Source organism: Ranitomeya variabilis, chromosome 1, assembly GCF_051348905.1.
Source record: "Ranitomeya variabilis isolate aRanVar5 chromosome 1, aRanVar5.hap1, whole genome shotgun sequence".
Lineage (NCBI taxonomy): Eukaryota > Metazoa > Chordata > Amphibia > Anura > Dendrobatidae > Ranitomeya > Ranitomeya variabilis.
In genome coordinates, this window is record NC_135232.1 from 725,449,790 (window position 1) to 725,462,239 (window position 12,450).

At 47.3% G+C, this 12,450-nt stretch overlaps 1 protein-coding gene across 5 annotated transcripts in view; it reads left to right on the plus strand.

Moving 5' to 3' along the window:
- UNC79 (unc-79 subunit of NALCN channel complex) overlaps positions 1-12,450 on the plus strand; it is a 302,015-nt gene that overhangs the window by 112,733 nt on the left and 176,832 nt on the right. For all 5 annotated transcript variants that reach the window (XM_077268206.1, XM_077268222.1, XM_077268215.1 and 2 more), the window contains 2 exons: positions 3,006-3,153; positions 3,742-3,821. In XM_077268206.1, the coding sequence (XP_077124321.1) occupies positions 3,006-3,153; positions 3,742-3,821 (228 nt within the window). The remainder of the gene's footprint in view (positions 1-3,005; positions 3,154-3,741; positions 3,822-12,450) is intronic.

The following is a 12,450-nucleotide window of genomic DNA, read 5'->3' on the forward strand; positions in this document are numbered from 1 at the left end:
CTTACTTCCCGCAACGTGGGCACAGCCCCATGCGGGAAGTAAGTGGAACAATGCATTTCTATGGGTGCAGAATCGCTGCGATTCTGCACAAAGAAGTGACATGCTGCGGGTTGTAAACCGCTGCGTTTCTGCGCGGTTTTTCCCGCAGCATGTGCACTGCGGTTTGCGGTTTCCATAGGGTTTACATGTAAATGTAAAAGCAATGGAAACTGCTGCGGACCCGCAGCATCAAAATCGCCGCGGATCCGTGGTAAAAACCGCAAAGTGTGAACATGGCCTAAGGCTAAGTGCACACGTTGCAGAATTGCCGCGGAAATTTCCGCGGCAATTCTGCAACTCCTGCCTTGGGTATATCGCATGCAGAATTGGCATGCGTTTTCCTGCTAAACACTAGCGTTTTGCAAGCGTAATTAGCTTGCAAAATGCTAGCGTTTTCCAAGCGATCTGTAGCATCGCTTGGAAAACTGATTGACAGGTTGGTCACACTTGTCAAACATAGTGTTTGACAAGTGTGACCAACTTTTTACTATTGATGCTACCTATGCAGCATCAGTAGTAAAAAGATCTAATGTTAAAAATGATAAAAAAATGGTTATTCCCACCTTCCGAAGGCCCCCGATCTCCTCAGCGGTGCACTTGGCGGCTTCCGTTCCCAGGGATTCTTTGTACGACGTCATCCCAGGTCCTACGCACAAAGCATCCCTGGGAACGGAAGCCGCCGTGTGCACCGCTGAGAGGCGAGAAGACTCCGGGGGCCATCAGAAGGTGAGTATATCACTATTTTTTTATTTTAATTCTTTTTTTTTTAACAATTATATGGTGCCCAGTCCGTGGAGGAGAGTCTCCTCTCCTCCACCCTGGGTACCATCCGCACATGATCCGCTTACTGATGATCCGAAGTAAGCAGATCAGTGCATTCCTATGTGTGTGGAATCCCCGCGATTCCGCAAATTAATGAACATGCTGCGTTTTTTTCCGGAATGCGTTTCCGCTTCAGAAAAAAAACGCAGCATGTGCATACAAAATGTGGATTGCATTCTATTAATAGGATTCTTAATTTGAGCGTTTTTTTCGCGGTTTTATTGCGTTTTTATAGTGAAAAAAACGCAAAAAAAATGCAAACAATCCGGAACATGTGCACACAGCCTTAAGCATGCTGATGGGACAGAGCAGCAGCTTGAGCCTTTAATAAGAACGGAGGTAGATTTCAGACCAGCAGCAGCTACTGATGAAAATACAGTAAGTGTTTTGTTTAGATTTCCTGTACAAAGGCCTCCAGTCCTATCCTAAGTGGGGCCCCTGAGTTTTTGGGCTACAGTGTAATGCATAGAAAAGGGACTTGATTTATAACTTCTCTCAGACATTATATTGACAAACCAGCCGATGCGATCAAAAGAGAAATGGGATAGTGCAATGGGACCCATAGAGGAAAATCACTGGTTAGATATACTGGAAAGAGTCCCACAGCTGTCTTTAAGCGAATCCCATAGACTGTCCCATATAAATGTGATACACCAGGTATACAGGACACCTCAATTCTTATTTAATATGGGATTTCGGTCAAGTTCCTACTGTCCTTGATGCAAAACTAACATAGAAGATATGTTTCATATGATGTGGAACTGTCCTAACACTGTCCTAACTTGGTGTCCTTTTGGAGGAGTGTTGTAGCAACGATTGACAGGGTTTATTCAGTTGATGTAGAGCTTACACCATTAGTATGTATATTGGAATATATTGAAGATCTGTCTATTGATGAGTACGGCAAAATTGCGGTGGCACGTATGTTATATATGGCAAGAAAATTGATAGCCCAAAAATGGATAGCTTATCAGGAGCCTATGATATCAGAATTTATTGATAAAGTTAACTGGTTAGTAAATTTGGAAAAAGACATATAACTAAAAAGAGATGCTATCTCTAAATTTGACAAGATATGGGGTCTATGGATTGATGGCTCTGGTTCGACATCTAGGGAATTGTGGAGATTTCTCCTCGCTTGCTTTGAGCTATGTTTATATGATGCCTCAAATTAAACTTCTTTAAAAATTAATAAAGTTTTTTTAGTGTTTTCACAACCTATATGTAATTGTTTTGGCTACTGTTACTATGTTCAAATATTTGTTCATCCAATTATACTGGTTTTGCAGAGCCAAGATGTATAAATAATGCATGAATAATGTTTCTTAAGGTTGGGGCGGAGAGCTGTGTTTCTTCAGTGTTTGTCTGGTCGTTGTTGTTTTTCTCTTTGTGTTAATCTTTATGAAATTCAATAAAAAAAACATTTGATTTAAAAAAAAGAAAAGGGACTTGATAGTAGCCCTGACCACCAATAATAGGTTGTGGATTTCAATAAGTGAGACATATAAGATGTTTTCACTGATCATAGCTGTGCCCATATAGAGGAGAGATGCAGTATAAAGCAGAGGGTAGTGACAGAACAGAGATCTGAAACTCTCTAATTTCTGATTCGAGGAAAAAACTTTTTTAACACCATGAGATGACCTCTGATTTAATAAGTAGGGATATAAAGAAGGATTTCGGGAGACAGGGATGATTTCCAGACTTGAGGTTTTCTCTCTCCGGCCCTCGCTCCTGTAATCTCTTTGTGCTTCTTGCTGTCACTTTGAGAAATGTGGAGCTGATGGTGTTCAAGGGATATTCTCGCTTACATGACAGCTCAGCAGGATTGGTAATGTGGCGCCTGTATTAAGGTGTACCTGATTGATGGGCTGAATTTTAGGTTTCCACACCGGATCCCGGATCCGTGTTTCAGCAACTTTTATGATAAATGGCTCCATATTATCAGGGAATTGATGGACGTGTCAGAGACGAGGAACAGGCGAGTCCATAGATCACTTCTCATATAGGAAGCATCCATGAAGATCATCCCCAGCAGGGGATTCTGTCAGATTTATGAGCCACACTGCAGAAAACAAGTCTGTAAGAAATGCTGCATTATAAATGGTTTGTAAAACTCTAACGAGGGCTCATATTTTTCTTAGGAGCCAACAGACAGTCTAGAAGACAGTCTTCTGTTCTCAAGAGCTGAATTTATCATCGGGAATGAAGGGGAAGAAGAAATGAATCCATCAGATAAACATGGAGATAATCCAGGAACGCACACAGAGACTGCAGACCCGTCCAACACAGGTGTGACACCCAATATACAGTGTCACTAATGCACACACACAACAGACGTCTGTGGCATTCAGCTGCTCATAAATGGACATCACCATATGGGCTTGTTTCCACATGCGAGAATCACGTCCGTGTCTCGCATGTAGAAACCAAGCTCTGGCGCCAGCACTCAGGAGCGGAGCTGTGCGGCTCCATGTGTTCCTATGCGGCCGCACGCTCTGCTCCGGAGTGCAGACACCAGAGCTTGGTTTCTACATGCGAGACACGGACGTGATTCTCGCATGTGGAAACAAGCCCTATGGTTTACTATGGGATTAGCATTGTAATGGGAGATGCAACTCCTGCATCCATCTGTGATAGCAGATAAGTGCTCAGAGCGGCAGAACATTGTGTCTGTCCTTTAAGTGGTGCATAAATATGACACCTGTGCAGTCCTGAAATAGACTGGTACATGACTATACATAATATCTTCATAATGGAGAGGGGGAGACGAAATCACTTATTTGGTTACTTCTGCTTCACCTTTTCATTAAATTTAACCCCCAGTTTTGCAGTGAAAACCGTTCATCTGCTCTTCAGCAAGTTGTTCTTCCATTTCAGCTGTCAAAAATGACACCGACCATAAATTCTGTTACCAGCAACTTCCTGTTACCCTGAAATTGATCTACACCATCCTTCAGGTATGAGGCCAATGTGTATTAATAGCCTTGTAGTTCCAGTAATATATCTGGTTTGATTTCTCCTACGCCTCATTGGGGGACACAGGACCATGGGTGTTTTGCTGCTGCCACTAGGAGGACACTAAGTTAACACAGAAAGATAACTCCTCCCCTGCAGTATACACCCTCTCACTGGGCAATATTCAACCAGTTCTTGCTTAATGTATGTAGGAGGCACTTGGGTCTGGTTTTCAGACCCCAACGTTTTTATTTTATTTTTTACTTTTCTGTAAATTTTTATTTTTTAATTAACGGAGTGAAGGGGGCGACGGATACCTTTTCTAGGGTCCGCTCTCCCCCGAACCATCAACAGGCGAGAACGCGGAGTATAAATAAATCTTTATTTTTATATAGCGCTAACATATTGCGCAGCGCTTTACAGTTTGCACACATCATCGCTGTCCCCGGTGGGGCTCACAATCTAAATTCCCTATCAGTATGTCTTTAGTATACCTCCCCGTACCTCTCCTGCGACGACTGGGGCACTCCTGATATGTTCTTGGGCGACGGTTCCTTTCATGGTCCCTATCTCCCCTCTGCATGATGGCGAGAACATAGAGTCTGACTCTTATGTCCCTCTCCTGGGCCCAACTACACTCCAAGGCCCCCACCTTATGGCGTCACCGCAGCCCCATGAGAGCTGATGAAGATGGATGGAGCTTTTTTCTTTTTTTTTCTGCATCCCCCGACGGAAGAAGAGACAAGGGATTCGGCTCATACCGCTGTGAAGGAGGCGCTGCACCCTCGGTGCTGCTTGCAGGCTGTGAGTATCCCCTTCCTCGCAATTCCTGCGTCGGAAGGTGCGGTCCTGATCCCCGGGGAGACGAACATTGGCCGGCTGCCAGCAGCGGTCACCCGACACTCCGTCGCGGCCGCCGGCGCGCATCGCCGGCAGGCTTCAGAAATTTAGCCCCCGGCTTTCAGCCGGACTAGGCTGCGATCCATTGCTCTGCCCACGCCGGAGCTCCGCCTACCATCTCGGCGCTTCTCGTTTAGAACAAAAAGCGCCCTGTAAATCTCGGGCGCCATCTTGCTACACTCTGCTGCGGGGAATCACGCCGCAGACGCTGACAGCCCCAGACAAGACAGGACTTCCTCTCCTCTCCCTGCTGTCCTATTCTCCCTGGGGACACAGACACAGGACATGGTAAGCTCTACCACAAAAGCTTAACCCCTTCTCTGCAGTCTGCCTGGCCCTATAGCGCATACTCTGCCTATCTGGCCCCTTATCTCTAAGACTATGTCTCAACCTAAAGAAGCCAAGAAGGCTAACAAAAAGCACACAGTGTTTTTCACTTCATGTGCCACTTGCAGTACTGCCTTGCCCCGAGCTCACACTACCCCGTTATGTGCAGATTGTGATCCGACCTGTGTGCAGCCGCCTCCCGCCGCCGCCAACACCGTCTCTGACCCTGCGGAGCCTAGTCCCCCTGAGTGGGTCGCTTTCCTCTCACGTTCTATGGATTCCCTGGCCAAGGCAATAGGTTCCCTCCGGGGTCCCTCTTTAAGCCAGACTACCGCAGAGGACTCTGGCGACGGTACAGACCCGTCCACCAGCAGGGGGCGTACTCTGTCAGTAAAGACTAAGGGTTCCAGAAAACGGACTCATGTCGCGTCCCCTGACCACGGCCGTGCTTGTCCTTCAGCTTCTGCAAGCTCAATTTCTCGTTCCCCTTTTCCCGAGAACCCCAGTGCACAGGACTCTGAATACAAGTCTGATGCATCTTTAGTTCAGGACTCCTCAACTTCTCAACAGACACTCGATTCTCTTATTGACGAGGTCAACAAGATCCTGAAGGTGGACGAGGAGTCCATATCCACTCAAGAACACGTAGTTTCTTTTAAACGGACTAAACATGCTCAAAAAGTGTTCGTCACTCATCCTGAATTTAAGGACATTGTCCAAAAACATAGGGACCGGCCCGACAAACGTTTCACGGGTCGAAAGCCTATGGAGTCCAAATACTCTTTTGCTCAGGAACTAATCAAGGACTGCCTTCAGTCTCCTTCCGTGGATCCTGCTGTATCGCACCTCGCTTCAAAAACGCTCCTATCTTTGTCTGACCCATTAACCATCAAATTGACTACCTGGCTCGCTCTGTCTTCGAGGCCATTGCAGCGTCACTTGGGCTGAGGTGCTTACCACCACCGTCCACGACAGTAATCTTCCTCCAGAGGCAGTCAACCTGGCTTACCAGATAGCACAAGCCGGGGACTCTGTGGTTAATGCCTCAATAGATGCGGCCAATTGGGCTGCACAGGCAGCCGCAAATGCTATTTCCATCAGAAGAGACCTGTGGCTTAGAGGTTGGCGAGCAGATTCTGCTTCCAAAAAATCATTGACATCTCTCCCCTACCAAGCTAGTCGCTTATTCGGAGAAAAGTTAGACCAAATTATTTCTGATGCAACCGGAGGAAAAAGCAAATTTCTTTCTCAACAAAAACCTACACGGCCGTTTCGGTATCGGCAACAACCTCGATTCCGGCCCTTTCGCAGCAATCCCAATTGGTCATCTACTCCTCCCGGATCAGCACGAGCCTCGCGCAGAGGTTCCCAGGTTTCGTACAGGCCTAACCGTAACTGGAAACCCAGACCTAGGACATCTGGATCTAAGAGATCCAGATCCTCTAGATCTTCCACTCAATGACTTGTTGCAACATCCGGAGGACGTTGACAAAGTAGGCGGCTGTTTGCTTTCGTTCCGCCAAGCCTGGCTGTCAGTTGTCCATGACGAATGGGTCAGAGAACTGGTGTCCACCGGATACAAGATAGAGTTTTCTTCTCTTCCTCCGACACGTTTTTTTCCAGTCGAGTTCTCCCACAACAAAGGCAACGGTTTTTCTTCAGGCCATAAGGGCACTACAAGGGGACGGAGTCATCATTCCAGTCCCCCAAGACCAACGGTTCAAGGGGTTTTACTCGAACCTATTCGTGGTCCCAAAAAAGGATGGATCGCTGCGACCGATACTGGACCTAAAACTTCTCAACAACTTTATCAAAATCCGACGTTTCAGAATGGAATCTCTCCGTTCTGTCGTCGCGTCCATGGAAAAGGGAGAGTTCCTAGCATCCATAGACATCAAGGATGCTTACCTCAACATCCCAATCTTCCCTCCTCACCAACAGTTCCTTCGCTACGCTTTTTGAGAGGAACACTTTCAGTTTGTGGCCTTACCCTTCGGCCTCGCCACCGCTCCCCGAGTTTTCACAAAGGTCATGGCAGCCGTCATGGCAATCCTTCATGCTCGGGGAGTGGTGGTACTACCGTACCTGGACGACCTGCTGATAAAAGCTCCGTCATATCCAGCTTGCGAGGAGTCCGTCGCTATCACAGTGGATACTCTTTCTCACCTGGGTTGGAAGATAAACTTCAAAAAATCTCCGATCCCGGCTCAGCTGATTTCCTCTCTTGGAATGACACTGGACATTTCCCGCGGCCTGGTCATTCTCCCTCCAGACAAGGCCTTGGCCTTGCAGCAGGGAGCACGGAATCTCTTCCGCCCAGTCTCCCACTCCATTCGTTACAGCATGCGCATTCTCGGGAAAATGGTAGCAGCCATTGAAGCGGTTCCATTCGCGCAATTCCACCTCCGTCCCTTACAACATGCGCTGCTGTCAGCACGGAACGGGAACCCGTCCTCTCGACTGTCGTTTCAGTCTGTCTCCACAGGTCAGGCAGACCCTCAGGTGGTGGACGCTGAAGTCCTCCCTGAACCAAGGAAAGTCCTTTCTCCCAGTGCGTTGGCTGGTGGTGACCACGGATGCCAGCCTCTTGGGTTGGGGTGCAGTCTTCAACCACCACACAGCTCAGGGCCGGTGGTCCACTCGGGAATCGTGTCTCCCCATCAATATCCTGGAAATACAAGCGATCAGACTAGCCTTGCTCAGTTTTCACCATCTCCTGGCAAGTCATCCCATCAGAATCCAGTCCGACAATGCTACAGCGGCAGCGTACATCAGCCGTCAAGGGGGAACCCTGTTATGATCCCTAGTGGCTGAGGATCACAAATAGATCAGCGAGTGATTAAACTAAGGACGAGCTCTAGCGAGATGGTAACTGGACTGATCGCAAATCTGAACCTATCCAAAACAACTAGAGGTAGCCGGTGAACGTGCCTAAAAAATTCCTAGACGTCCCGAGCCAGCCTGAGGAACTAGCTACCCCTAAAGAGAAAGAAAGACCTCGCTTGCCTCCAGAGAAATTATCCCCAAAGATATAGAAGCCCCCAACAAATATTAACGGTGAAGTAAGAAGAAGGCACATACATAGGGATGAAATCAGATTCAGCAAAAGAGGCCCACTAGTACTAGAAAGCAGAAAATAGAGCAGGGGTCTATGCGATCAATAAAAAACCCTTACAAAATATCCATCCTGAGATTTCAAGAACCCACACACCAACTAACGGTGTGTGGGGAGAAACTCAGCCCACTAGAGCAACCAGCAAGCGAGGGAATTACATTTTAGCAAGCTGGAACAGAAAACATGATAAACACTGCTGATCAAAAAATGAGCAAACAAAACTTAGCTTATCCTGGATGGACTGGGAGCAAGGTAGTCAGAAGGAATCTGAGTTGCACTGATTACATCGACAGCCGGCAACAAGTGGAAGTAAAACAGAGCTATATAGGAACCTCCCAGAGGATAACGAACCAGCTGATCGCCAGAGACCAGCAGGATAACAGGCAAAGCCACCTCCCAAAGCAAAAGTCACACCATACCACCAGTGACCACAAGAGGGAGCCTGAACACAGAGTTCACAACAGTACCCCCCCCCTTGAGGAGGGGTCACCGAACCCTCATGAAAACCACCAGGGCGATCAGGACGAGCCACATGGAAGGCACGAACCAAATCGGCTGCATGAACATCAGAGGCGACAACCCAAGAATTATCCTCCTGGCCATAGCCCTTCCATTTAACCAAATACTGGAGCCTCCGTCTAGAAATACGAGAATCCAAGATCTTCTCCACCACGTATTCCAATTCTCCCTCAACCAGCACTGGGGCAGGAGGCTCAACCGGAGGAACCACAGGCACCACATACCTCCGCAACAACGAGCGATGGAACACATTATGAATAGCAAATGATGCTGGGAGGTCCAGACGAAATGACACAGGGCCAAGGACTTCCAGAATCTTATAAGGACCGATAAACCGAGGCTTGAACTTAGGAGAGGAGACCTTCATAGGAACGAAGCGAGAAGACAACCACACCAAGTCCCCAACGCAAAGTCGGGGACCCACACAGCGACGGCGGTTGGCAAAGAGCTGAGCCTTCTCTTGAGACAGCTTCAAATTGTCCACCACATGATTCCAAATCTGATACAACCTATCAACCACAACATCCACTCCAGGACAGTCAGAAGGCTCCACCTGACCCGAGGAAAAACGAGGATGAAACCCCGAATTACAAAAGAAAGGAGAAACCAAAGTAGCAGAATTAGCCCGATTATTAAGGGCAAACTCGGCCAACAGCAAAAAAGTAACCCAGTCGTCCTGATCAGCAGAAACAAAACATCTTAAATAAGTCTCCAAGGTCTGATTAGTTCGCTCGGTTTGGCCATTCGTCTGAAGATGGAAGGCCGACGAAAAAGACAAATCAATGCCCAATTTAGCACAAAAGGTCCGCCAAAATCTAGACACAAACTGGGATCCTCTGTCAGAAACAATGTTCTCAGGAATCCCGTGCAAACGAACCACATTTTGAAAAAACAGAGGAACCAACTCGGAGGAGGAAGGCAACTTAGGCAAGGGCACCAAATGGACCATCTTAGAAAAACGATCACACACCACCCAGATGACAGACATTCTCTGAGAGACAGGGAGATCTGAAATAAAATCCATGGAAATGTGCGTCCAAGGCCTCTTCGGGACAGGCAAAGGTAACAGCAAACCACTGGCTCGAGAACAGCAAGGCTTAGCCCGAGCACAAATTCCACAAGACTGCACAAAGGAACGCACATCCCGCGACAAGGAAGGCCACCAAAAAGACCTGGCCATCAAGTCTGTGGTACCAAATATTCCAGGATGGCCCGCCAACACCGAAGAATGAACCTCGGAGATGACTCTGTTGGTCCATCTATCCGGGACAAACAGTCTCTCCGGTGGACAGCGTTCAGGTCTATCCGCCTGAAACTCTTGCAGCACACGTCGCAAATCTGGGGAGATGGCAGACAAAATCACCCCTTCTCTAAGAATACCAGCCGGCTCTGAATCTCCAGGAGAGTCAGGCACAAAACTCCTAGAAAGAGCATCAGCCTTCACATTCTTCGAACCAGGCAGGTACGAAACCACGAAATCAAAACGAGAGAAAAACAACGACCAACGAGCCTGTCTGGGATTCAGCCGCTTGGCCGACTCGAGATAAATCAAATTCTTGTGATCAGTCAAGACCACCACACGATGCTTAGCTCCCTCAAGCCAATATCGCCACTCCTCAAATGCCCACTTCATAGCCAACAACTCCCGATTACCGACATCATAATTCCGCTCGTCAGGCGAAAACTTTCTTGAAAAGAAAGCACATGGCTTCATCACAGAGTCATCGGAGCTTCTCTGCGACAAAACAGCCCCCTCTCCAATCTCGGAAGCATCAACCTCCACCTGGAAGGGAAGTGAGACATCTGGCTGACATAAGACCGGAGCCGAAGAAAACCGGCGCTTCAGCTCCCGAAAGGCCTCCACAGCCGCAGAGGACCAATTAGTCACATCAGAACCTTTCTTGGTCAAATCCGTCAAAGGCTTAACAACACCAGAAAAATTAGCTATGAAGTGACGGTAAAAATTAGCAAAACCCAAGAACTTCTGAAGACTCTTAACCGATGTAGGCTGCGTCCAGTCATGAATAGCCTGAACCTTGACTGGGTCCATCTCAATAGTAGAAGGAGAAAAAATGAAACCCAAAAAAGAAATCTTCTGGACTCCAAAAAGACATTTTGAGCCCTTCACAAATAAAGCATTGTCACGCAGGACCTGAAAGACCATCCTGACCTGCTTAACATGAGACTCCCAATCATCCGAAAAAAAACAGAATATCATCCAGATACACAATCATAAACTTATCCAGATATTCACGGAAGATGTCGTGCATAAAGGACTGAAAGACTGAAGGAGCATTAGAAAGTCCAAAAGGCATCACCAGGTACTCAAAATGGCCTTCAGGCGTATTAAATGCAGTTTTCCATTCATCACCCTGTTTTATACGCACAAGGTTATACGCACCACGAAGATCTATCTTGGTGAACCAACTAGACCCCCTAATGCGAGCAAACAAATCAGTTAACAATGGCAAAGGATACTGAAATTTGACCGTGATTTTATTCAAAAGGCGATAATCAATACAAGGTCTCAGGGAACCATCCTTCTTAGCCACAAAAAAGAATCCCGCACCAAGAGGGGAAGAGGACGGGCGAATATGTCCCTTCTCCAAAGACTCCTTTATATAACTCCGCATGGCAGCATGCTCCGGCACAGATAAATTGAAAAGTCGTCCCTTAGGAAACTTACTACCAGGAATCAAATTTATAGCACAATCACAGTCCCTATGAGGAGGTAGAGAATTGAGTTTGGGCTCCTCAAATACATCCTGGTAGTCTGACAAAAACGTAGGGACTTCAGAAGGAGTGGACGAAGCAATTGACACCACAGGAGCGTCACCATGAATTCCCTAACAACCCCAACTTGACACAGACATAGCTTTCCAATCCAGGACTGGATTATGAGTCTGCAACCATGGTAGACCCAACACGACAACATCATGCAAATTATGCAATACAAGAAAGCGAATCACCTCCTGATGAACAGGAGTCATGCACATGGTCACTTGTGTCCAGTACTGAGGTCTATTCGTAGCCAATGGCGTAGAGTCAATTCCCCTTAGTGGAATAGGGAATTTTAAAGGCTCCAAATCAAAACCACAGCGCCTGGCAAATGACCAATCCATCAGACTCAGGGCAGCACCTGAATCTACAAAGGCATTAACCGGGTAAGATGACAGGGAACAAATCAGGGTAACAGACAAAATGAACTTAGGCTGTAAAGTACCAGTGGTGACAGATTTATCAACCTTTTTTTTTGCGCTTAGAGCATGCTGAGATAACATGAGCTGAGTCACCACAGTAAAAGCACAACCCATTTTGCCGTCTATAATTTTGCCGTTCACTTCTGGTCAGAATTCTGTCACATTGCATAGATTCAGGTGTCTGTTCAGAAGACACTGCCAAATGGTGCACAGGTTTGCGCTCCCGCAACCGCCGATCAATCTGAATGGCCAGAGTCATTGACTCATTCAGACCTGCAGGCGTAGGGAACCCCACCATGACATTCTTAATGGCTTCAGAAAGACCTTCTCTGAAATTTGCAGCCAGGGCACACTCATTCCACTGAGTAAGCACCGACCATTTCCGAAATTTCTGGCAGTACACCTCTGCTTCATCTTGCCCCTGCGAGAGGGCCAATAATGCTTTTTCAGCCTGGTTCTCAAGATTAGGTTCCTCATAGAGCAATCCAAGGGCCAGAAAAAACGCATCCACACTGAGCAATGCAGGATCCCCTGGCGCCAATGCGAAGGCCCATTCTTGAGGGTCACCAC